Source organism: Armigeres subalbatus, chromosome 3, assembly GCF_024139115.2.
Source record: "Armigeres subalbatus isolate Guangzhou_Male chromosome 3, GZ_Asu_2, whole genome shotgun sequence".
NCBI classification, from domain to species: Eukaryota; Metazoa; Arthropoda; class Insecta; order Diptera; family Culicidae; genus Armigeres; species Armigeres subalbatus.
The window spans coordinates 26,897,006-26,924,302 of NC_085141.1; the positions used below are offsets into that span (position 1 = coordinate 26,897,006).

Sequence of the window (27,297 nt, forward strand, 5' to 3'; positions counted from 1 at the left end):
CAATTCGGCCATCTTGGAAACCACGTGCTTTTCTACTGATTTTTCAAGAGCACGAATTGAGAGAACCACAACGCACATGAGGATGAAACATCCGTAGATCGCTGGCTTACTCATGCTAAACAATCGACTTTAATTTCAGTATTGTACGAAAATTATTACGCTAGATTTGAACTTTTGATAATAGGAGTAGAAAACCGTGTGGTGAATTTGAAATTCACCACATGGCTTGATTGTATAATCACCATAAGATGAGCCGCCTTGAATGGGCTACTGACGAACTCACGTAAAAAAATTGCTGTGCCTCTAACTGAGCAACTTAGCATGGCCAATGGCCATGAACGACACCAACAATTATGCATGCATTACTAACGATTTTGACTAGCTAGTTTGGAGCGGACCTACGGATGAAGCCGGAGCTGCTTTGCGCACTACTCCGGGCCGGAACCTCACGCCGATGGACGGCGTATTGCGTCGTTGTTGTGGACGGTCAATCACTCCGGTGTGCGGGCTTATGCATGGACGCGGTATAAGCGTCCAATCGTCCTCCTGGCGCGCAAAGAAAATTGTTGAGGCGCCGTCGGTAGTTTGCTGACGATGAGGACGACGACAACGGCGATCTGCTGCTATTCGGTTGGAGGACGATGAAAATTGATTGATGTGGCCTGCCAAAGGTGCGATTTTGATGATACACAACCTTCTCCGGCCAAGTGTACCCTGGGAGCCTTTGTAGTCAATGCGTGGGGTCAAAAACGGTCTTAATAACAGGGGGCAGTGTGTCGGCTTCACCAATGCTGCCACGAACCTATTCAACAATTTACATGCACACGAGATTTAAGACACTATCTTGCATATTCGAACTCAACAATTTACCTTTCACTAAACGGATCTACGCACACACAATCTACACGGAATTGCTTTAATTGAGCTTTTATAGACTTTGGCTCGACTAGAGAGAAACAAGAACATATATTAGTTAACAACCTACTAAAAACTATGTCACATTTTACCTTGAAAAACACACTACGGCATGGAACAAAATTGACCGCTTTTGCCTCTTCCACGGAACGGAACAAAGTGAACGATTCAGGGCTGGAAAAATCCTCAGATACCGCGAAATTTTAGGCTTTGTCCCCAGATTTCGCGAAATTCAACGAAGTTGAAATTTGCGAACCCGAACATCAAAAGAATTTATCCACGAAATCCCCCAAAATCGTCCATCTCATTCCAACAGATGATTCAAATTAGCCAGTTAGCTTGCTCGCTAAGAATCGTGCCAAGCGTGGAATGCCGAACAAGCCAAAGGTCAACGCAACTTCAAAAGACCGGCGTGCGGGTCGTTGGCCGCAAGCCACGCGCTACTTTTGGCGTCACGCTGGCTAAACTCCATGTGTTTCATTGGTAGCTGACTGTAGGAAACTCATAAGACTCAATTCTTAGCGAAGGTAACTCAATAGCGTACTTCTTCTAGACCATTCTTGCGGTGATCCAAAACACAGATTTATTTTAAAAGACGCAACCGGACATGCAAAGTTTCATAATTTAACTAAATAACAAAATAAATATATTTACAGAAATAAACTAAACATTGAAATAAATAAATAAATAAATAAATAAATAGATATATCGCACTTGCTACAAGTTTTGACCGTCGTTACATGGTGGTCCGTCGAGTCAAGTACGAGACACTGAAGACGGCCTTACTGTTGCAGTCGAAATACACTTCAAAGGCACATCAGCATGAACGTCACGAAGCATTTTGAGCTCGGTTCCGCATAAAGTAACACATCTTACAACCGCCATGATCAGAAAAAATTTACACAGCCGTATAAAAAAAAATCCCATACAAAATTTTTTCAAAGTTGTTCCATTTTGCATGTTTCTTCGAGAAATCATAAAACTTTTTTTAGACGGATTTTCAAATTTTGAACTAGAAAAGTTTTTACACGCATCCTCCGTGTAAAAAAGAATCGGGTGTATTTACTAATAGGTGCTACGTCGCTCAGCTCATGTTAACGATTCGCTTGTCTCATTCCAACCATTTAAGATAATAATCTCTGCGTGATCAATACGGTCTGGTCCGTACTCTGTCAATTGCGTCAGTCATGAGAACATCAAAGAAACAACAACAAGAACACTAAAAGACTGTTATTGCAGGGTTTCGACTTTTCATTTCAATGAGACCAAAGCAAGCGTTTTTCAGCCCAATAGAAAATCTTGTTTTGTTGTTTAGGGGAAGGGGAGGCAATATGCCCTAGCTAAGCAAACACTGCTCTATTGTCTTATTTGTAACGCTATTCATGGGTATTTTTACATTATGCATCAGTTAAACAAGATAGCTAGTTGATGCCATTCAAAAATTGTCAAAAATCTCAATCATATTGATAATATTCACATTTCAAAAAAGTGGTAATATTTTGTTGCCGGAAAACTCATGAGGCAAAACGCCTTTTAGCTGGCAGCTCCTAGGGAACAAAGTACCACGCGTCGGCGAATCAGTATTCTAGTATGGATAGTCCGTGGAGACGCAAGTACTTTGTAGGTTATTGCCACTAGGGCGTTTTGCCTCGTCAAAATGTTAGATGTTTCTTCAAAATGTGGAAATTTTCGGTTTTCCGACCTTCCCATGCACTATTTTGAAACTTTCTTCGCCTATCCTACATAATTTTAGATCTAGTTTTGTTACGGACATATTAATGACGGTAAATATGAGGGAAACCACAAAAGGCGTTTTGCATCGGGGGAGTGTTGGGGCCTCTTCCCCTATGTTGAGGATCATCTTTCACCCATCAATCTTTTCTCTAGAATTAGCATTGGAAGATAAACGAAAATCTTGCCTATTTGATGAAAATCCTTGCTCGTTTCATTACTTTTACCTCTCACTCACTTTTCGCGAGAATTATCGCAGAACAATAACAAAATTGTATGGCCGCGCCGGGATTTGAACCCAGAATAGTAACAATAATAGCTGTGGGGATGCGCTTACTTTAGCCACACCAACACGCTATCTGTATGAAAGCGTTAAGTTATTAGTGCCACATAAACTACCACCATTTGCATTGATGATGCCACGAAAAGACTCGTATATGAAAAAAAGGAGCAAACCAACGTTTAGCGGCAATCGAAGTGAGCGAAAATAGTTTTCACTCTCCAGGCTGTTTTTCTTTCCCGAAAAGCGATTTTTCCCCGAAAACTTTCGTGAGGGAAAATCATGTGCTCCTGAGATTGAGTGAGCATTACGAACCCTGGTTATTGAGGGAATTCTCCGGGAGAATCCATCTCTTGTTCCGCAGTGAGCGTCAAGATAAATTTGATAATCAAGATAAAAGCCTCGAATAGTTGAAATTGACTTAAAGTAACTTGACGTTTCCATATATATCTAGACCAACATTTGAAAAGGGCGTAACAGCCAAAATTTATTCCTGTTGGTCTGAATATATTTTTTCAAACAGAACAATGTGTACTTTAATGAAATTATCAAAATTATAGTGGACACGTGAAATGTCAAAAGGGATGATTGAAAATCTATAACATGGCCTGCGTAAAAAGCTGGTATTGGATCAAAATTGAAATTCGAATTGAACGCAAATCAAATAAAAATCATTAGTTGTAAAATATTGAATGGAAAATAAAACTTATAGATGTACTCATTTTTTTCTTTCTCTCTTTATTTCTGTGAATTTCGAAATTACTACAGTTCTTTACTTCTCAATTTAATGGTGAAACTATTCGCCAAACGATCCCTTGCATTAAGTGAAACCACAACCAAATAGAAAGCTCTTACTGTATATTACCATATACGCATTGTTATCGCGGCAGTTCTCGAGCACTCTGTTGCCTTATACTTTTATTTACCACTCCCATTATCATCGATTCACTCAATACCTGTGAGGAAATTAATTCCTTTGAATGTTTCACTGTACATGGTTGTGTCTGATTTATTTTCAAACATGGCTGGTGTAATCCCAGGTAGCGTTTTGGATTTTGGATTCTTTGATGTTATTCGCCAGAAGCCAAAAACAGCATAATTAAACCATGCTTATCGATAATTAAGCGCTCGATTCACACCTACCAAACCGTGACATATGGGAATCGGAATACTAATTATCAGGATTATGAGGTAAGATAAGATTGAATGAAGAGGACTTGCAAATTTTGGAAATTTCAGAAAATAAATTATATGCTAAATAGGTGAAGAAAATCTTCTAAAAAATCTTTACCAGAAAACAGCTTCAAAAGTTGAAAACAAAACGATTCCCATTCAAAGAGAAAAACATATTTATTCAGATGAAAGTTCAGTGTCATCAAGCTATTTTTGTATTCACATGGTACGCATTAACTCACAGCCTTGTATCTGCTGTTTATCAGGGTTTTCTTTATCATCGTCACCACCCGTTTTATTGAAAAGAAAAACCAAAGCCGAAATATCATTCTCGAGTTTATGTAAACAACATTAAAAGTGCAATAAAAACCCAACGGAACCGTTTTGGGCAACCACAAAAAAAGGATTATCTCCTTGGAGAATTCTGTTTCTTTTTCTGCATGTTCCACATCAGCAACTCGTTTTTGCCTATTTATGGGGCCGTGGATAGATACGGGGTGTCACTTTATTTCACGATATGCCACACAACTGACACAAAATCTGAATTCCATGCATATATCCATATTCTTACCACCATTGATACTAGCAGAGATTTCGTAGGAGAAAACAGTAAACGAGACGTTAAGATGTATTCAGTCTCGGCGTTGAGCAAGCCGATCGATGGATATACGCTAGGAACCGCGGGGAGTTACTTTGGAAACGATTTCTTTCGATTTCGAGGAAAAAATACTTTCACGAATGACTAGAGTATGTATCAGATTTCTTAAAGAATACAGGCCAATTAATATGCTACCGATATATGAGAAGGTGTTGGAAATAATTGTAAAAGATCAACTGTTGGAATATCTAAATGATAGAAACATTTTAATTGAGGAGCAGTCCGGATTCAGACAAATTCATTCCTGCGAATCAGCCCTAAACTTACTCTTGTATAAGTGGAAAAGAATGATTGAAGAAAAAAAGACAATTATTGTATTGTTTTTGGATCTTAAACGAGCATTCGAAACAATTTCTCGTCCTGTAATGGTAAATACTCTGCGTAAATACGGTATTGGAGGAAAAGTCCTTAGTTGGTTTGAGACATATTTGTCGAATCGGACGCAAATTTGTAAATACAATGATGCAACTTCAGCCCCAAATTAGTACCTTTAGGAGTACCTCAGGGCAGTGTTTTAGGACCATTGCTTTTCATTCTGTACATCAATGATATGAAGCAATGTATTAAATATTGCGATGTTAATCTCTTTGCTGATGATACGGTATTATTTATTGGTGAAAAAGATCCTTTGTTAGCAGTTGAAAAAATGAAAGATGATATTGTAACACTGACTAAATGGTTGAAATTCAAAAAGTTGAAACTAAATATACAAAAACGAAATCAATGGTTGTAACCAACAAAAACAAATAAACTATGACGAATTAAAGCTTTGGATTGACGGAACAGAAATCGATAGAGTAACGGTATTTAAATATTTAGGTGTGCATATTGATCAGAGATTAAATTTTAAGGAGCATATAGATAATATTGTTAAAAAGTAGCAAGAAAGTATGGTATGTTAGCTCGTCTGAGAAGTCAGTTAACTTTTGGAGTAAAATCTTTTGTATAAGTCTCTAGTTGCACCGCATATGGATTACTGTTCGTCGGTTTTGTTTCTGGCTGGCGACACGCATCTCAAAAGGCTACAAAAACTGCAGAATAAGTTTATGAGATTCATTTTGAATTGCAATAGGTATACTCCAATCAATATTATGTTGGATGCACTACAATGGCAAACAGTCAAACAACGAATTACATTTAATGTGCTGGTGCTAATTTTTAAACTAAAGAATAACCTCATGCCAGAATATTTAACAAACATTATTGTTAGAGGACGAAATTTACATCAGCATAGAACTAGGCAAATTGACGATTTACGTGTTGTACCATTTACAATGACGACAAATCAAAAGTCAATGTATTATAGAGGAATACGAATTTTTAATGAATTACCTTTAGATATAAAAAATGCAAGAACTATTATTGAATTTAAAAGAAAGTGCTCTGAATTTGTAAAAACTATGTTTATGTTAAGGTGAAAACTGTATGAATTAATTTTAATTATCTGAAGATAAATAAATGAACTATTATTATTATAAAGAGACAGACAGCTTGGTTTCAAATTGTTGGTATACGTTTTCCCCTTCAGGGTATTCGATATGCTTGTTCTAACAACTAATGAACCACGACACGACAAGATTATGGTTGGTTGATTGGTGATCTTTTGATTTCCTTTAGAATTATATCGATTTTAAATCTATCAGGTGCCTTTTTGTGAAGAGAATATTGTACATGAACTCCATATTTCAAAAAAAAAAATGGGGCGGATACCCAACTGTCAAAACATATCTTATAGATATTAAATCGTTAATGACGAAAGAGATAGAAAACATTTTGTTATTTTTGTTTGAATAAACATTAGTTTTCACGCCGAAATGTGCCATGGCTGCACGCACACCCGTGCCATTGAAAATATGCAACATTTTGCCCAGGTTAACGGCATTGAAGTGGCAAGTAACCAGTTTTGCATTGCAAATAAATGGCGAGCGGAAACATGTTTATTAGAGTGGGGCGCAGTTGTATGGGAAAACGCAAACTTCGTCCGATCAAGTGAGATCAAGGTTTTTCTGAATCGTTTTGGGACCCCAATCAACTGTGCAAAATATGGGCTAGATTGGTTGCGACCTCGCATGCCGCATCGCGTTTTAAATTTACATGGAGATTAGTATGGGAAAACATACTTTTTTACATTTTTGCTCTTAGCGGCTTCAATTTATCATCAATCACGTGACTCAATACGTTAACATATAGTCTGGAAGATGCCGAAAGACTTTGCCGAAGAAGGTACGTAGCTGGAAGGTCTACAAAAAATCTTATTACGTTTCGAAAAATGATTGTTTTAACCATATGCAAGAAATCAATGTTTCTGCCATCACTACCGGACAACCTGTAATTGTCAGAGGGCAAAACCCATTTTCCTTCTAGTCGGAATTTCTACTTTGTGAAATCATTCCGAATATCTCCCATTAGCTCCAAAGTACTATAAAATCAATAATTTTGAAATAACACTCAGTTAAATTATTGCCCCACGTAGTTCGGCAGTGCTGGCAGAATAAATGATTTTTTGCATATGGTGTGAACACTCAATCTTCGAAACGTTTTAACTTTTTCCGTGGACGTTCCAGCAACGTGCCTTCTTCAGCAAAGTTTTTCGGCATCCTTTGGGTTATACTTTAACGTAATGTGCCACTTGGTTTACGATGAACTGAAACCTCAAGTAGTAGAAATGCAAAAATATACGTTCTCCCATACTAATTTCCATACAAACTTCAAACGCGATGCGGAAAGCGAGGAAGCAACCAATCGGTCCCAAATTCTGCACAGTTGTTCAGGACCCAGAATGGCTTCGAAAAACCATTGATTTGAAAAAATGACCATGACGCCCCACTCTAATGTTTATGCATCCGATGTTGGTATCTTCGTTAGAAAACATGGCAATTAGTGAGTAACGATGCTGACAACAACTCCGACAAACTACTCAGACGTACAGGAAGCATCTGTAGTTGCTATGCTCCCTAGTTTGGATTGCAAATTGCTCGACGGTCACCTATTCAAAGTGGTCCCCGCAGTTCACAGAATAAATGGTCAAGTTTGAAAGCAGCGGTCCACAGCATTAGATGCAAAGGTATAGAATACTCTGAACATCTTTTCATTCGTTTGAGAAAAGGGTGAGAGATTTAGTAATTTGGAATATTCAACATATTTAATTTACACTCATATGTGTTTAATTTTGTGGCTACGATTTTTCATAAGAGTTTCGGTAAGAACAAATTATTCTATATTGTCGTAATTTTATTATTGTGTTTTTGGGATTTGCCAATTATGATCATTGGTTCGCCGTTTTCACCAGCTTGATTTTACAGCTGGACCTATACACAAATACGTGAAAAATGAAAAATGATTGGTGTATTGATTATGTCTCGAATATTTCATGATTAACGCATCTGTTCGGTTCAAGAAACATTTTTTTTTACTCGAATTGTGTATCAGATCAGCCATTTCAAGGCGTGGGTTTTTTTGGAAAAGTGACCGAAACTCGCGTTCCGTTATCGTCCGTTGCTAAAGAATCAGTCAATGCACTTAGGACTCCGCGTGTCCAGGTGAAAGAACCGTCCAGGGCGACCGGAGATCGTTGGTTTTTGTTTCGGCGGGTAACGTTATTAGGCTGACCAGGACTGAACGAGTACTGTAAAAGTTTCCCTTCAGTTGATGGAGGCGCGTGGTGGTTTACAGTCGGAGTGAACATTCCCGCGGACCCTCAATCGTAGTGTCGTACAGAGACAGCGAGCTCTTCCTGCCGGCACGGTACCATCACACCAGTGCGCTTGGTGCCGTCGTCGGTCTTCTTTTCGTTTAAAGCCTAGGTTTATGGCAACTGGCAACACTGCATTCATCTAGAAGGCTGTCTTTTCAATACATATAAAAATAGGATTTTTTGCTAGATTCAGAATTGAAAATTCGTTAAACTAACGACAAAGTGCACTTTTAAACAGGCAGCTGAGGTCCCAACGATTTCAACAATGAAAGAGGCTTTGGTGACGAAATTTGGTGATGTATAAATCTAAATTCATACGTTGGATGGCGGCATTCTAATTACCGTGATGCATACAAATCGAATACAAATAGAACGTTCGTCATTGATCTAACTGCACAAGGGCCTCTAATTTTTCAGTGCTCCACTGTATTACACTGAAAGTAATGATAAAATTGATAAAATTACGAACAAAATCAACACCTCCTGAATCGAAATCCGTCCACCATGGACGGATTTTGAATCATAGGATCATAATCCGTACAGCTATTTACTAACAAAAAACTTAAATTAAAACAGGCTAATTGGTCAAACTAACACTGTAAATAGCGCAATACGCACCTTGAGAAGCGATCCCTTTGTTATTTATGTTGGTGATCCTACTCTATTAATTGCGATTTGCAATTCAAACACACTCACTTTCGGTACAATTGCGTCTAACACGCGAACAAAATGGCTGCTGAAACCTCGCGTTTGCGGGGTGGCGATTTGTTTTTTAATTATGTTATTTTAATTTCAGAGCCTACTTTCCATTTCAATGGCCAGAAAGCTTACTGTTAAGTATAAGATCAGGATAAGATATTACGCATTGCAAGAAAAATTTGGAAACCAGAAAAATTCAAAGTAAATGATCAAAGGCAGCTATTGTGAAATTTGCATTGTTTTGTTTATATTTATATTTATGACATTTCGTGCTGAATTGTTCGGCGCGAAATGAACAATTCCAAAATAAGAATATTTTACTACACAAAAAACGATGCCTTACCGAATAGAAAAGAGAAATTCAGTTACATTTAAAGTTTTAGGGGGAAGTAGGAACTAAGTATGTTCAAAAGCTTGACGAACCGTCCTCTGGTTGATTGCAAGTGTGAGGGTTGTTTGGGGTGGGATTAGGTTTGAAAATGAGCTATGTTCAACTTCTTTAAAAACCTACATGCATCCACAAGTAGGACCTATACACTAAAGCGACCGAGTGCCGCTTAAAGTACGCTAGCCCAAATTTTGGTGTGCAGGCCCAGTAAGCTGCCTGTAAAACCAACCGATACGAACTGGGGTCTCTCCCGCGTGAAATCGACTACAGCGTACATCGGCACCTCAAAAGCAAAGTCCAATTCGTTTCGGGTTAGTTGACTCCTCGGCCAGGTAATGATATTGTTAAATCCTTTCATGATTGTGTACGTCAAATAATTGGACCTCATGGCAGCTGATTTGTTGTTATGTTTGAACTCGATTCAACGCACACTATGTGTGATTTGTTCTATGCGGGGATTTCTGTCTGCGCGTTATTTCCGCGAAGCTATCCAAATTTTTCTTTTTCTCCGTAATAAATGATTCATACATTAATTCCCTCAAACCCCCTTTATTTTATTGATATCTTACGAAGTGGACTGTTTTTTGTACACACAGTTGATGGTAACTATCATACTGAGAACCATGTAGGCCAGTGGTCCCCAGCATGCTTACTATCAAGGGCCACATTGCAATTTTGAACTGTTGAAGCGGGCCGCAGTATGTTTTTAATTTTTGTTCTTTTATCAAACAGAATTATAAAGCCTAGTACAAAATTTTAAATACAAATGAAATATCAGCAAAATATTTTATTCCAGTCAATTTTTTTCGAAAAACAAACTTGTAAGGACCTTCAATTATGCAGGTTTTATCGCCGTAGCTGACTTTGAGTCAATATTACTGTTTCTGCTCTTTCAGACCTGACAAGAGAAAATTCTTCTGCAACATCATCTCTTCGGTTCAGTTGGCAGAAAGTATTATTTATAAACTATTTTTCCTAATGCTAAGTTAAGACAAGGCAAGTGAGTTTAACAAGTCGCTTGAATTGAACGCGAATTGTAGGTTTAAACACCTTCATTCAACTCACTTGAACGAAAAAAAATCAAGTTGTTCAATTCACTTGCCCTGTTTAAACGTAGCATAAAGCTCATACGATCTCATGAATTTATTTTTAGGATTTTTTTATCCATTATAAGTTGTCACGCAAATAACGACAGCATGTTTCAAAAATGTGTTTGATCCCAGGTGAACATGCCAGCAGTGTTGAATAAGAATCGAGTAAATCTGCATTCTGAATCTTGCTTTCATTTTCCGTATCAATTGATTTTCTGAAACCTTTTTTCATCAATATCGGAGCTTGAAAAAAAAACTCGATTTCGTTCAATATTTTCTGTAGCTTAAAGAACGTCGATATGATAGTTGATAATTATCGGATGGAGTTAATAATCTAGCGTTAATCTGGAGTTAATAATCTAGCAATTTCTCAGTTTAATTTCGCCGAGCCCTAATTTGTTTTTAGTAAGTCATTATTACAATTACATGTGCTATTTTCGTAGTTAGGGATATATGTTTGGGAAATACGTTTGACCTACATAACATTTATGAAGTGATGAATTTCATTAATCAATGATAACACGATTCATGCTTTCTATATGGTGTTTCAACAATTAGGTTGTACGAACTTACAGAATCCTCAAATGCAACAAACAAAATGGACATAATGAAAAGCTTCTCTTGTCATGTAATGATTAACGATGGGCCACATGTAGTGTATTCTCTGAAATCCTTCGCGGACCGCAGGAAGAAGCTTGGAGGGCCGCACTTTGGGGATCACTGATGTAGGCGAATCCGAGTTTTAATGAGCTACATTGGACCAGAACAAATGTTTGCTTTCGGGGAAAGCTTCTTAGTTGTCGACTTAGTGTGAGTGTGACTAAACAGGACGGCAGGGCTGCACCTCCAGCGGGTACCGCACATAGACACGAGGGCAATGTTGTCCGCTCTACACCAAATAGTGCGTCGATGGGCCTGTTTGTTGGTACATATTACAGCTAGCTATTCTTTGTCGATTGTTAGTTCCATTGGATAGCAGAACCAATCTGACTAGCCAGCGCTGTAGTCAATTAAATTATTTTGCCAAATTATGCTTCGGCAAGCTTCAATTGGCGATAATTAATGCATCATGTTGTAGTGCATGTTTGGTTTCATCACCAGCAACGGTTTGACACTTGTAGTCAGTATCCTAGGTCACTTAGTCACACGAACAGGAACGACATTAGCAATCCTATACTTTTGAATCGACTGTAGAGTGTGATGCTACTTCTAGCAGAAAAAAAACCCGAATTCTATAGGTAGGTCAGACAAATGATACAACGTTAACTGTTAACTTTGCGGCAACTGTGCATTATCCGTGTACTCAGTGTATAAGTGCATGCGATATAGTTATTGTTTTGTTTTTCTCAACTAATGACTAGACAAGTTGCTTCGATTTTCCTCAAACGGAGAGAGTTCGAGTTTTTCAACCAACTGCAGGGTAGGGTCAATTGTTGTTAGTCTTAAGAGTCGGCTATTGGTATCAAGGACTAAATACGATGAATTCTTGAATAACCACAGCCCGTTGTGCTAGCTTGAAAAAGAAAAACAGAAAAAGGATTAAGCCAAGGATCGGTTTGGTAGATCTTACTTCGTAATACACTACGTGAAAGTGATCTACCCAGCATTATGGGCGGCAGAGTAGTAGTACTAGTATGGGCACAACTAGTCGATTTGGCGTTGTTGTGCGCTTGGTTATGACTCTTATGTGCCGGATTAATCGCAACTTATCATGACGTGGATCATATTGGAAATTACTTACAATTTCCTAGTTGAAATTATACATCGTTGAAAGTTTACTGAAACTCCCGGCACAATTTCATCCGCCAGCACTGGGAAGGACTTTGTTTGAGACCCGGTCTCACATACCAAGCACCAAAATGATCGCCATGTTTAGCGGCAACCGGACAGAGAAACAATAAGAGTTTCCAAACGCACTGTCGTCGAGCCTGTTGTCATTGTTGCAATAGCGAATATTGATTGTTTTTCGGAAGAGGAGCATCAACCAGAGACACGGGAGTGCAATTGCGTCATGCTTACGCTATGCCGTCGTTCATACCAGCGTGTTGAAGTATCGAGGAATTGTCAGCAGAACTCATGCACTCACTAATAAAATCAACAACCTAGGATAAAACTTTTCCTAACGAACGGAAAAATGTATTTTAAAACATACTGCCAGAAAAACGTACAAATCTCTGCAAACACCGTTTCAGTCGACAACGATACACGCATCCCTAACACAGACATCAAAATCGAGCGCTGCACTGTTTCCTAGTTTGCCTTTATTTAAGCCCATCTTAACAAATCTATCACGTGAGTGTTCGCCCCAAGGATGGAAATCTTCGTTTTACTATCAGTTGCATCGATGCTCAGTAGGCAACCTCGTCATTGATTCGTGTCTACTGTCAAACTTCCATACCAAATTTACCGCCCGATCCTCAATAGCCGATTGATAATCGAGCGTAAAAAATGAATATCTACCGGGGCTGAAATGAATATTTTGAATTGCGGTTGATTTGCACCGATAAATGATGATTATTTTACTTTATATACTAAACAGATGCATATATTTTAGGAATCTGACTTCAAAATGTTGAATCCATGCACCGCAGTATGCAATGATATTCATATTTTGAAATCCCTTTATTTCACGATTTCAACTTTATTCGCCGAGATCGAGGTGATGGATATGGAGGGGTGCTCCAGGAAAAAGCTTCAGCATAGCTTCTGTATACATATCGCCGAATGCGACGGTGCGACACTCAGGTCTCACGTCCATTTGCTCAGCTATGCCGGAGCCGCGGTTGATTCTGAGGTTGATTCCGTTGGAAGAATACCGATTTCTCGCCGGTTTGATTCACAACAGCGCGCTTCAATCACAGCGTCGACCTATACTGGAATTCGAAGGTATGATATGATGACGAGTACACTGCACTAGAGTTTATCGAGAAAAATCCGACGCGTCCAAGAATTATCGAAAGCGCGGTACGCGAGATAATTACGATCGATATATTTCTCTTAAACCCAATTCAAGAGTCTTGTTAATGCCAAGAAACGCGGTTACTGGCGGAATTTCGTTAATGGGCTATCGCGGAAAACGTCGATGTCAACTCTTTGGACTGTCGGGAGGAGAATGCAAAACGCGGCGACGGTTAACGAAGTCAGGGAAAGTTCTCCTTGCTGGATCTTCGCTTTCGCTCCAAGTTCCAAGTTCCAAGTCAAATAATCGTGCGTGACGCTAACCTCGGTCGAAGTGAAATGGATAACCCCTTTTTGATGATCAAGTTCTCGCTTGCCCTCCTTTTTTGTAAATTCTGCCCCAAGAATGGATAAAATTAAGTTTAACCTGCTTAGAAACCTCCCAAACGCTGCGAAGAGGCGTTTGTTGAACTTATATAATCAACTCCTGGAGAACAACAAACATTGTTCCAGATGAATGGAGACTTGTAAGAGTGATCGCCATTGAAAAGTCGGAGAAACCCCTGTCAGATCATAACTCGTACCGTCCAATCGTGATGTTGTCGTGTATACGGAAGCTGTTTGAGAAGATGATTCTTAATCAGCTGGACAGATGGGTTGAATGGAATGGCTTTCTATCAGAATCCCAATTTGAATTGTGCAGAGGCAAGAGAACGAACGATTGTCTTGCACCGTTTTCCACAGAAATCCAAATGGCCTACTCCCTTCTTCTTCTTCTCATTGGCATTACATCCCCACACTGGGACAGAGCCGCCTCGCAGCTTAGTGTTCATTAAGCACTTCCACAGTTATTAACTGCGAGGTTTCTAAGCCAGGTTACCATTTTTGCATTCGTATATCATGAGGCTAGCACGATGATACTTTTATGCCCAGGGAAGTCGAGACAATTTCCAATCCGAATATTGCCTAGACTGGCACCGGGAATCGAACCCAGCCACCCTCAGCATGGTCTTGCTTTGTAGCCGCGCGTCTTACCGCACGGCTAAGGAGGGCCTCATGGCCTACTCCCATGCAGATCAAATGGGTTCAGTTTTTTGGACATTAGGGGGCTCTCGACTCTGTTTTCGTTGACAAATGCAACTACTAAACTCATCAACTTCTAGAATTAGACTCATGGGTTATGTTCAAGCCCCCTTTTTATAATTTATACGTTTAGATGCTTAGACAAATGTCTCATGGAAAATTGCTCGTTAAGATAGCTTGCGGATGACGCCGTTGTTTCCTTCACATGAACAGGGGCGAACGATCTGCAAGGACCGTTGTAAGCTACTTACAATTATTGATTTATTGATTTAAGAAGGGAAATATTTTGAAAAGTTCGAGTTTCCGGTAAAGGTTTTTCGGATAGCTCTTTCCGTGAAAATTAAAATTATGTGGTAAAGATAAAATTATGTGTGGAAGAGTTCGTGTTGCAAAGAATTTAATCAGTACCGAACGGGGATTTTTGCACTATTATAGCATTAGAATGGTTCTGTAACAAGTGTGCAAGCAGTTACCGTTTTCATGTATTGGCCAAAGCCCTCCAACCAAATTTTAAGCAAAAATGGTTCCAATCCTTATTTTAAAATACCTGAGTTGATGAGGATTAGAAGTAAATCAATAGTGATTAGATTGCAAAATGAGATATGGGCCTGATTTATATGTAGGATATAAAAGCACAAAATATCAGACGACAATATCCATATTTGTTCTGAAATATCATGAGGTTATCAGTTAATGGTATTTGGAAGAAGTGATTAATATCTCTATTAGTTTGTTTTTATCCATAACACATCTTAATATTTGAATAACACTTCGGTGCATTTTTTGTTGATATTTTTGCCTGCACTTTTGAATCTTACATCAAAGTCCATATCATGTTTTATAACTCAGTTCTGTCCGGATGAGGTAATGAAAAACATGAATAAGAATTGCATTACAATTGTAAAAACTAAAATACACAGTACGAACAGAACCTGTAAATTTCCGTTCAAGTAGATGTAACAAATCTGCTCCGTGTTAAACAACATAAAGTTATTGCTTTTTGCATTGAAACTTTTCGTTTCGTCACTGAAACCATTGACACTTGTCTTCAGCGACTGCTTCCGCGATAGAGCATTTGCATATTTCATTCACTCATACATCTATATTGCTGTCAAAATGTGCATTTGACAACTAAATTTTCAGCCAAAAGCTCTATTTTTTGACACCGGTGCACTCACACAACTAATCCACATCAGTTGTCAAAAAATCAGGAATACCAACTTGACCACTATCTCCTTGTCGCCGAGTCTGGCGCTGAGTGCTCGGCGCGGAAACCCAAAGGTGGGAATAAAATTTTGGGGCTTATGCGCAATATAGGTTGTTTCAAATTTACGCGTACTGGAATTTTACAGTTCTTATTTTAATTGGAAAATAAAAAAATAGGAGCAAATCATGGGAATCGAACTTTGGTCTGCAGATTGAAAGCCCAACTTGTTATCCTCTCGGGTATTTCCGCTTCTTGATAAAGAGTCGATCCAGATGTAACAGGTTATGCGTTTTGGAGATTAGATAATTCGTCATTAGGCTAAACGATAGCGGAAACTCCTTCGAGCTGGAATCGTTTGAGACTCAGTATGCTGAATGCATCACAGATTTCTCGTCGGAAGAAGCAAAAAACATAGAGTTGCAGCGATGAAATGCAGCGTCATAAAGGCTGCTTTATTTTCATATGCGAAGATATCCGTTTAAGTAGATTCTTATATGAATAAAATAGGTGCCAGCTGCGGTTTGCATGAAATGAAGTTAAGTTTGTTTTGATTTGTTTTGACAGCCACGTGCTCGCTCACAAAGGTTTCCAATAGAGTCATGTAAAATTAAGATATATTCAATTGAAATTTCAATGATTTTATCATTTACATCACATACATTTAAAATTATGATCTGGTACACATTCTGTTTCCAAATTTTACATTCAATTATAAATTCCGTCGTGGCTAATTTTCATAATATTTTACTGTGTAACAGCCGTGGAATATATTAGGATCCTTCCCGGTAGATCCCAGTCAACACAAGCTGGTATATGATGTCAGATAAGATGTTAAAGTGGAGGCGATATACGTATTTCCCCATACAACTTGAACGTATATGGCCTCCACTTTAGCATCTTATGTGGCATCATAAACGACTTTGTGTTGACTGGGATGTGCTCGAAATATACATACCAATATTATCAAGCTGAGGTACAAATAAAAAGACATTTAACACGCACTAATTCTTATGTGTTAAGTCCTCAGTAGCAGACCTCTCCTGTCACGTAAAAAAATGATGCTAGATTTTGGTTCTGATATGCACTTTCCGAAAATACCCATCAATTACTACACTTTAGAGAAGGAATGGGGATTTAGATAAGTGTGTTTTCCCATGCACAATTTCGATATGCTTCTAAAAAAAAGTGTGACACAAATGGCTAATCGTTGCATTACATAATTAATGGATTTTCATTCTTCTTTTATAATCGCGATTGTCTTAAATTAAAACTTTTGGCGACAATATTTAGCAAACTAACATTATTTTATTGATTCAAAAGAATGTAAACGAATGTAAACACCTCGATGGATGAAAGCTTATTTTGTCGGATTATACCGTGGATTCCACAAGAAATGCTTGCTTTAGCAGGAACTTGCATATTCATTTTTGATTTCAAAATCAGTTACGCCCGAATCTTAAAGTAGTCTTGAAATACGACAAAGTAAAACGAAAACCTATGTTGTGCTTATTTAGTGGATTGTGAATGTCGTAAAAATATGAGACAGGTTTTTGCTCCATTATTGTAGCAGGTAATGGAGGTACGTCAACTTATGCGATAAAATTACTATTTTTCCAAAAACAATTATCGCCATAGCTCGAATGTTTCCGAACAAAATATGAATATTTTTTCATGGAGCATATGTATAACCGTACGAAAAATCCATATCCGCAAAAAAGTGTTTTGGTCATTTTGGCTTATACGTCAACTATGTGATCAAGGGCAGTATAGACGATCATTCAAACTTTCTCATTGCAAGCTTGTTCGACGATACACCACGAAGTGCAGCAGACAACGCTGAACATCAAAAAGAAAATATTGTCTATCTCTATATTTCCTCAGATCGACCAGTTATATATAGGAGTTGGTTGTTAATTGGAGGATCAGAAAGGTGAGTAAATATTTCCTCGTGATAAGATTTTCTTTCCTATTTTTTGCTTTTAAGATCATGACTCATATATTACAGAATCCTGTTGACGATGACCAGCTGATCGATAACAAAATTAAAAATTTCCCACCAGAAGCAGAGGAAGCCACCGACTATGACACGTTTCTAAAGAATCCCAGCTCATGTGATGGAACCATCTCGACTCTCGATGAAACATCCATCTGGCACTATTGATATTGATTGATAGGTACATTGAGAAAAAAAAGTGCAAATATGTTCGCGAAGCAAATAGTAATTATCACTTTAGTCTAAATATCATCAAACAAAATGTAATTATATCAAATACGACTTTAGGAGAACAATAAATTGTTATGTTGTACAATGGTTTGTGGCATTTTTTTGTATTTCTTTTTTTATCTCTTGAGAGAGCAAGGCATGTATAAATAGTATTGAAAATATTATGACCCTCATATGCAAGAATGATTGATGTTCATAAGATTCTCTTATGAATTTCTTTATGGGCTCTGATAAAACTTAATATTTTTATAAGACAAGTTATGAAAATCATTCTCGGTCAAATAACACACGGTTCATAAGAAAATCGAATGAAATTTATAAGTAATTCTTATAGCAAAAAACCCAGATTAATCCACCTAGCGACGATGATGCCTTTCTCGTGCATCGTAAAATGTACTGAAAAAATCACATAGGAAAGGTCAAAAAGCACTTTAGGGGGATAGATCGCATATTTTCTATCATTTTGCATGTTTTTGCATTAATTACTATGCATTCCCACCATCCTTGAAAAAAAAAATTTCGATTTTGGGAAAAAACAATGATTTTTCAATAATTCCGAAATGCAATGTCCGATCAGGCCAATTTTCAATAGCAAACAATGGGACCGCATTCCCCGTCGAATGCAACTTGTTGCGAGTAAATCGAGTAATGCTAAATTCCAAAAAGTGTGTCTACAAAATTTGTACACATACACACAAACACACATACATACATACAAACATACATACATACATACACAAACAGACATCACCTCAATTCATCGAGCTGAGTCGATTGGTATATAACACTATGGGTGTCCGAGCCTTCTATCAAAAGTTTGGTTTTGGAGTGATCATATAGCCTTTATGTATACTTAGTATACGAGAAAGGCAAAAACATAAGATATTCGTATGATTATCGCTAGTTTTCTTGGCTGAGTGTACATCTGGTGTGCTTCTGTGTGCTTCATCCTCTATCCCTCACCCAGTCGGGGGTGTTGATCACGTAGTACTACGAATAATTTGATCAGATCTCATGCTCCGTTATGGTGCCCTTTTTGTTACGAAGACTAGTACTACAAAAAGGAATCACTTCTGAAGCAAGGAAGGTTTCTTCAGAAGTGTAGGGAATGGGATGTACTAGTTGATCATAACAGGTACAGCAAGACTTCACAAGGACGCCCTTATTCGTACTAACTACTCAGGGAGTAGAAGATCGAGAAGAGCCACCGTTGCTAACTAAAGCTTGAACCGTATATCTGGGACTCCCACAATATCCGCGGCAATAGCAGCAAACGATGCCCTGTGCGTATTTATTGTTTATTTTTTTATTCATACAGTCGACTCTCTACATCTCGATGTTCTGTATCTCGATATCTCTCCCTATGTCAATGGTTTCCTCGGTCCCTCCAATCTACATATATTTAGGCATTCCACGTCTCTATAACCTCCCTATCTCGATATCTCTCTATGTCGATGTGATCTGATCATATTTTCCTCTGATCCACTCTCCTTATGTCGATATGATCAAATTTTTAGGGTACTAGACCATCTTCGGACAATAACAAACATGTCAACAACAGGAAATGACATTTGTTTTGTTGACGTTTTTCATAGCAACGAGCTTTTTTGGATCTAGTACCCATTTCAGTTTTCCTTCCATTCCTCGATCTCTCCCTTTCTCGATGGTCCCTTCAATATCGAGATGTGGAGAGGCGACTGTATTTTAGTGAAGCGATCAGAGAAGAAAAAGTAAAGAATTGGAACGTGCTCACCAATTTAGTTCACCCATAGTTCATCCATCTTTGCTTCCTTTTAGTCTTTGGCCCAGCTGAGGCTGATTTGGGTGCTGCGAAAGTTCTCGTGGGGTTACTGCCTTTTAAAGTTCTGGTTCGTTCCGAAGAAACACTCCTACAAAATCTTCACCCTTGTTCCGGTTTCGATGCCACTGCCACCGTCGCAATTATTTCTTCTATTGATGGTGGCAGAAATAGTATCCTCTTCTCTGCTACAGACGGCATGCCTAGAGCTGGTTCACTGTACTGTGTCCAGTGCTTGTATCGTTGATGAAGAGGTCCAGGGTTACCGCTGGGGTGGGAGTCGAGCCGGATCAGGTGAAATTTCTGTTGCAGATAGGTCCAGAGTTGGCATCATCATATGAGGTGGTTGACTCAATATCAAGTTCGCAGACTATTAAAATTTTCACAAACTTCGAAAATTCGAAAAGAACGAATTAAATGACAGGGGATAAAAATGAACCGTCTTGCTTAGCCGAAGCCGACTTTTTTTTCTTTTCTTGGCTGAGTGTACATCCAATTAAAAATTCCATTAGATACTTTCTCCTATCCCTATCACATTGGCAGCTCGTTAACCAAGACGGACCTATGCCTAGCGAACCTAACTCAAAAATTCCAATAAATTCCATATGAACTCGTGGCAAGTGCAGAGGTATATTCTTCTTGCAGTGAGCGAGTGATTGCATCATCATTTCCTCCCCCTTCCCTACATTAACTTGCATTCTGACGTGGCAGGCGCCAGTATGACCTAACAAATGAGATCACCAGTACTTGTACATTGAAGATGAGTGCTAGGTCCAAGCAAACATCTATTGGTTCTCTGTGCAAGAACAGCTGATCTGGTCATAATGGAGTAGCAACTACGGGCAGTCAATCAAGCTCAAGCTCAAGCTCAAGCTCCCCAAGAACTAACCACTAGAACTGTGAAGGGTCGTTTGGCTGAAACCCTTTCGGCCGAAAAATTAAGCGTGAGAAGTCAGACGTCTCACTTCTCAATCCTCATTTCTCACTTTTCAAACAACCTATTCGGCCAAATGTCTTATTCGGCTAAATGTTATATTCGGCCAAATGATCCTTTCGCCGTAATGAACATTTCGGCTAAATGACCATTTCGGTCAAACGACCCATTCGGTCAAATGACCCTTTCGGCCAAATGGCCCTTTCGGTCAAATGTTGCTTTCGGTCAAACGACCCTGTCGGCCAAATGACCCTTTCGGCTAAATGAGCCTTTCGGCCAAATGACCCTTTCGGCCTATTGGCCCTTTCGGCCAAATGACGCTTTCGGCCAAATGATCCTTTCGGTCAAATATCCCTTTCGGTCAAATGACCCTTTCCGCCAAATGACTTTCGGCCAAAAGGCCCATTCAGCCAAATAACTTTCGGCCTAATGGTCTGTTCGGCCAAATAGTATATTCGGCCAAACAACTTTCGGCCTAGTGGCATTCGACCAAATGGCTTTCGAGCGAATGGGTTTCGGCCAAACGATTCTTTCCCGCATGAATGTAACTTTCATTGAATAAAAATTCATTTCAGGCCTGCTGGCGAAAAATCAGCACAATCGAATTGGCCTTTCTCGTCAAAAAATTTTATTCGCTCAATCGATTCTTGGCTTACTTGTAACGATTATGTACATAAAAAGTTAATTTGGTGCATTTTAATTTCGGGTCAAATTTCGTCCCTTTTGACACACTGTGAATTGTGCATGGAAATTTAATACACACGCGCGATCAAGCTATATCACACATAGGGAAGCAAATGATTCGTACCTAGCCCAACTATAAAAGGGGCTGCGCTACACGAAACTGGTGTCACGGCTCGGCAGGTAAGCAACTCCTTAAACATCGATACACTCACCAAAGATTTGATTCGATTGCGGAATGTCACTCGCAGGCAGTTTCAGCGTACTGGACTGCCTGAGCTTAAGGCACGCTGCAATCGAATCACAAAAATTATCAAGGCCAGAATGGTGGACCTCAAAAATAACGACTTCTCGAATAAGATCCGCACTCTCCCAGATTATGCTAAGCCGTTCTGGAAAATGACCAAAATTCTAAAATCCAAGCCTCGGCCCATTCCACCTTTGATCCCACTAGACAATAATGGCTCTAAGGATCGCTTGATAACTCCTGCAGAGAAGGTCGCTGAAATAGGTCGTCACTTCGTCAGCTCATACAATCTTGGGCAGAACATCGTCAGTCCACACGAAGCAGCCGTCAACGAGCATGCTAACAACATCCATTTGATTCCCAACGACTTCTCGGAGGAGTTGGAGATCTCAGCTGACGAATTGACGGCCTATATCAAATCGTCGAAGAACATGAAGGCCCCAAGCTTCGACAGCATCCTGAATCTCGAGCTCAAACACATGAGTGCTCCGTTCTTTGAGCACCTCTCGCTGATCTTTAATCAGTGTCTCCGGCTTAGCTATTTCCCATCGTCCTGGAAGTCAGCGAAAGTCATCCCCATCCGGAAGCCTGGGAAGGATCCTTCCTCCCCCAAAAGTTATCGACCCATCAGCCTTCTCTCAGGGTTATCCAAGCTATTCGAAAAAGCTATTAATCATCGGTTACTTGAGTCTGCCGAAAATCTCAACATCTTGCTCGAGGAACAGTTTGGTTTCCGACGCGGTCGGTCAACTGTACACCAACTGACCCGAGTTACCAACGACCTCAGACGGAACAAGTTTGTCTCGAAAACATCCGCCATGGCCTTACTCGATGTCGAGAAGGCATTTGACAATGTATGGCATGATGGCCTGGTGTACAAACTACAACGCTACAATCTTCCCAGCTACCTGGTGAAAATCATCAACAATTACCTGTCGGCAAGGACATTCCGGGTCTAAATCAGCGGAGCGAGTTCCAATGCGCACAACATCGTCGCAGGCGTTCCCCAGGGCAGTATCCTCGGGCCCCTGCTTTTCAATCTGTTCACCTCCGACATGCCAGAACCTCCAGAAGGCGGCATTCTGTCTCTGTTCGCAGATGACACATCCATCGTCTACAACGGTAGAGTGATCAGAGCGCTAGTGGCAAAACTCCAACGAGGCCTGGATGCCCTGACAGAGTACCTCACCAGCTGGAAGATCTGTATCAACGCGGCGAAGACCCAGGTCATCATTTCCCCCACTCCAAATCCCCTAAACTTGTTCCGCCTGGGGACTGTAAAATCATCCTCAATGGCACGACAGGGGAATGGACCAATGAGGCCAACTACCCTCGCCAGCAAGCTTATTTCCAGGCAACAGATTAACAAAACGTTGACGAAGTGTAACGTTTTATTGAAACTACCTTACACTTCGATCAACCATTAGTCGTCAATGTCCCGGAAAAATAAGCTTGCTGTCTTCAAGCAAATCATCCTCCCTGTGGTCGTATATGGCATGCCGATCTGGGAGAGCTGCGCTAAAACCCACCACCTCAAACTTCAACGGGTCCAAAACAAATTCCTGAGGATGATCCTCAACACCCCTCCCAGGACAAGAACATCCGAGGTCCACCGTCTGGCCGGAATAAAAACCTTACATGAACGCTTTGGTGAGTGTAAAGAAAAGTTTAGGGTCCGTTGCTTGCATTCGGATCAGGCTCCAATTAGGGCGCTAGTTCCAATCTAGGTTATCAAATTTTTTATTGTAAATATTAGTGTACATAGTAGTTAGGTTATCAAATTTTAAAAAACACACCAGCGCCTCCTAAAGGCCGTCATGATATATCATATTAACACTTAAATAACAATGTAAACATAAAAATTTAAAATTGAAGTTGGAGGGCCAAGCCGGCCGAGCACTGTACATGTAGAAAAATAATAATTGTAGAACAGAAAATGATTAAATAAAGAAGAATTTTACTACTACTACTACGAAACTGGTGTCAGTTTTGATCAGTCGATGGGCCAAAATCGACTATAAATAAACATCCCGGGACAACAGCAAGCCTTGGCTTGGAGGATCAGCCGTCGCCGCCGGGATGGCAGCAAGCATTCGACGCAGGCCGTAGGTAGTATGCCTACCCATCGCTGGTGCCGTGTGGACTCGTCATCGAGTGAAGACCAGACGTGCAGTTCGACAGCGGTTCCGCAACAGTTGGTCACCCACCACCCACCAGGTTGGATATGTGGTTTTGACCGCAACCAAAACCAAAGAGTTATTAAATAATTTTCCAACAATGTGGTGTGGCGACGTTCTTCAAGTCATCTCTTCGTCTGTCCTGCACGGGTCTTTTGCAAGCAAATGTCATCGAGAACCGACCGTGGAGCGGTCGGTTCTTGGAGGTGTGATGAAGTTTCGATTACGACAAGCAACCAGTAGCGTGAGTACTGCTGCCCTTCGGGGTGAAGAAATGTGCACATGAAGAAAGAATTAGTGGAAATTTGAAGCGAATTGGCCAATCGAAATTAGCATGTAACTAAGTGAAATAGTTTGATCCGCTTAATAAATTTTGATGTTTTTTCGCGATGTTTTGTTAAAGTTAAATTTGCTGTGTGTTTTTTTTTGTTTATTGTTTTATAAATAACGTGAACTGAACAACTTCGCGAGAACGGTTTTCGGTTTTTGTGTAAAATAAAGTCTTTTGTGAAAGATTAGAAGCATTCCCAGGTCATTAAAAGTCATCGATGTAAGTTTCGGAGCATTTAATACAAAAATCTTCTGTGAAAGATCAGAAGTACTTAAGTCTTCGACAGTTAGTTTGGAGCATTTTTGTAGTTTAAAAAGTCTTCTGCGAAAGAACAGATGCATAAAAGACTTCGGCATTTGCTTGGAACACCATTTTGTAGCAATAATTTTTTGGGTTAGGTTTAGTATTACTTAATAATATAAAATTTCCTGAAGCAAATTTTCATTTTTTTCACCCCGGGAAAAAATGAATGTAACGATTTTGTCAACAAAATATTAATTTTGCGCATCTTTAATTATGTGTCAAGATTTGTTCATCACGACACACTGTGAATTGCGCATCTAAATGTAATACATTCGCTACAATACGCTGCATCAAGCCTTCTCACACAAAGCAAAGCGAACGATCGGTACCTAGCGAGGGTATAAAAGAAGCCTCCATGCATCGAATCGAGGCTCAGTTCACTACAGTCGATGGGCGAAAGTCGACTCTAAATAAGCATCCCGGGACAAACAGCCAGCCTTGGCTTTGAAGGAAGCCGTCGCCGGGATAGCAGCCAGCATCGTTCAGCTGCTGACGCGGCAAGCAGTCATCGCGGGTGCTGTAGGTAGAAGCCTACCCATCGCTGGTGCCTTGCGGATGGATAGTCAACGAGTGAACTATGCAGACCAGACGGACAGTGGTTCGCCAGCCCTTCCCCACCCACCACCATCGATCAACGGTTGGGATTTGTAGTTGTTACTACAACCAACAATATAAGAGTTATTAAATAGTTTTTGCAACATGTGGTGACGATGTGGGCGAGTGATATCATACGCACCATCCAACTGAAAACCGACGTAAGTTAAGTGCGAATTAGAAGATCACGCTGTGTAATTTTTGTGAATTTTACTCCGCAGCGCGAAGCGGTCGGTTTTTTTTAGTTCGGAATTTGGATCCGATGTGAGAGTGTACGGCTAGCTTTGTAAAATGTTGTGAGAAAGTTTGATTCGGTTAATAAATTTCGTAATTAGTTTGACGTTTTGTTGACGAATCGTTTAGTGTTGAAAGTGAATATGATTGAGCAGATTCCGCAATAACGGTTTTCGGACCACGACGTGGCCGACTAGCAAGCTGGGCAAATTAAAATGAATCTTGGCAATTCCTTTCGAGGAATTGGCGCAAAAGCCAAGTTTTTAAGCGGAATTTGTTCGTCTTCACTATTTTGATAATTTTATGATGACTCCACCGGAATAAACCGTTACATACTTAAGGTCAACTTTCCCAAAGAACCCATATTTTTTTAAGCTTCTAACTATTTTTAAAAACAAAAAGGCAAAACAAGAACCGAAAAAGTGATGTACGTGTGAACCAGCCTGAAAAATTCACCCGGTGTAGGTTCCAAATCGGGCCAATCGTAAAAAAACAGCACTTTTTCGATTTTTGTTTTTAATTTTAATAATACTTAGAGGCTTAAAAAATATGTGTTCTTTGGGAAAGTTGACCTTAAATAAGCCAAAGAATCGACTGAGACAATAAAACAAGATACAATTTTTGACGGGAAAGGTAAATTGCCAAGAATCGAGATATTGACCTCCCAACATGGCAATTTTGTATGGAAACCGAGTTTGTCTTCATACTTATTTCCACCAGATATATTCAATACAACAAAATAAAATTTAGGGAAAATAGTTATTAACTAATAACTATGACAATCTATTGCCTGCACTGGAATGTGCTATCAATAATCAAGCATATTTCTACAATACTGTTACAACTATCCCAGCACACTTTTGAGCTTAGCATCAGAAGAGCACGTTTCAATTATATCATAATTGCTTCATCATCTGCGCGCCACACATCAATAATGAGTAGCACAACCCATCTTTTACTTCACCTCATAGTCTCTGCGCTATGTTTGCAACTAGAAATGTTACATTTCCTAAAACCTGGATTACTTTGAAGGTTTGGCGTGTATAGATTTGTAAACAAACTCATGTTGTTAATGTTTTACAATGTAAATATTCATTTTGAAAAACTAATAGAGAAAATTTTATTCTTTCAGGTAAGTAACGTGATGTAATCTTTAAGTGCTTGTTTTCACAGAAATTTTCTTTTCAACAAATTGGTTTCCAAAACAACATACGCCAGAATCGCTTAATACTCCAATGTGTGAAACACATTAGTTGTGCTCTGTCAGTCTGCCGCACCTGGAAATGCATTCTATATTTTTTCCACTTAATTTCAAGCTTTCCTGGTTTGTTCATACTAAGGCACGAATGTTCGATGGAGCTGCCAAAGGTTTCCCAGTGAGGAGCGACGTGAGAGAATTTCCACATTCCATATGGCCAGAGTTTTGCTAAATAGCACCAAGCGCCAATATAAAATAACCCATTTTATTGCCCAAATTTTCGTGTAGCAGATTCAATCGATCATAAATCGCATCAGACATACCTCAAGCTCATAACTGAGGATATTCAGCAACAAATGTGCACATGAATTGATATGAATAAATTTGGGTTTTCGTTTTACGAACAAATTTCTGATATTTTCAGCCGAAATTTCGCTTAGTGCGATGTGGCAGAACCCCGACCTTATGGCGGATCATCGTCAAGATTCAGTGGCATTCAACGTGAGAAGTTTACAATGGGCTGAATCGGTAGAAATTGTTGTTTTTACTGAAAAGATTATTGAAAACAATTCCTGCAACACTTTCTTATTAGACTGAAATTGTGCTTTCATTTCCTCCAAGCAAATTCAAAATTGTAAATGAGTAACTAAATTTGCTTAACTTTTCAGCCACATACAAGTGACAATCACCGACTTCAGTTAGATGACTTTCAAATCTGGATTCTACATATCGATACTATCACCACAAGTGACCGGGTTT

General features: G+C 39.4%; 1 protein-coding gene across 1 annotated transcript in view; it reads left to right on the top strand.

The window, feature by feature from the left end:
• Positions 1-25,163, top strand: part of LOC134221538 (uncharacterized) — a 70,854-nt gene extending 45,691 nt beyond the window's left edge. The window contains exon 6 of the mRNA XM_062700732.1: positions 24,928-25,163. Coding sequence (XP_062556716.1) covers positions 24,928-25,163 — 236 coding nt within the window. The remainder of the gene's footprint in view (positions 1-24,927) is intronic.
• Positions 25,164-27,297: the final 2,134 nt, after the last annotated feature.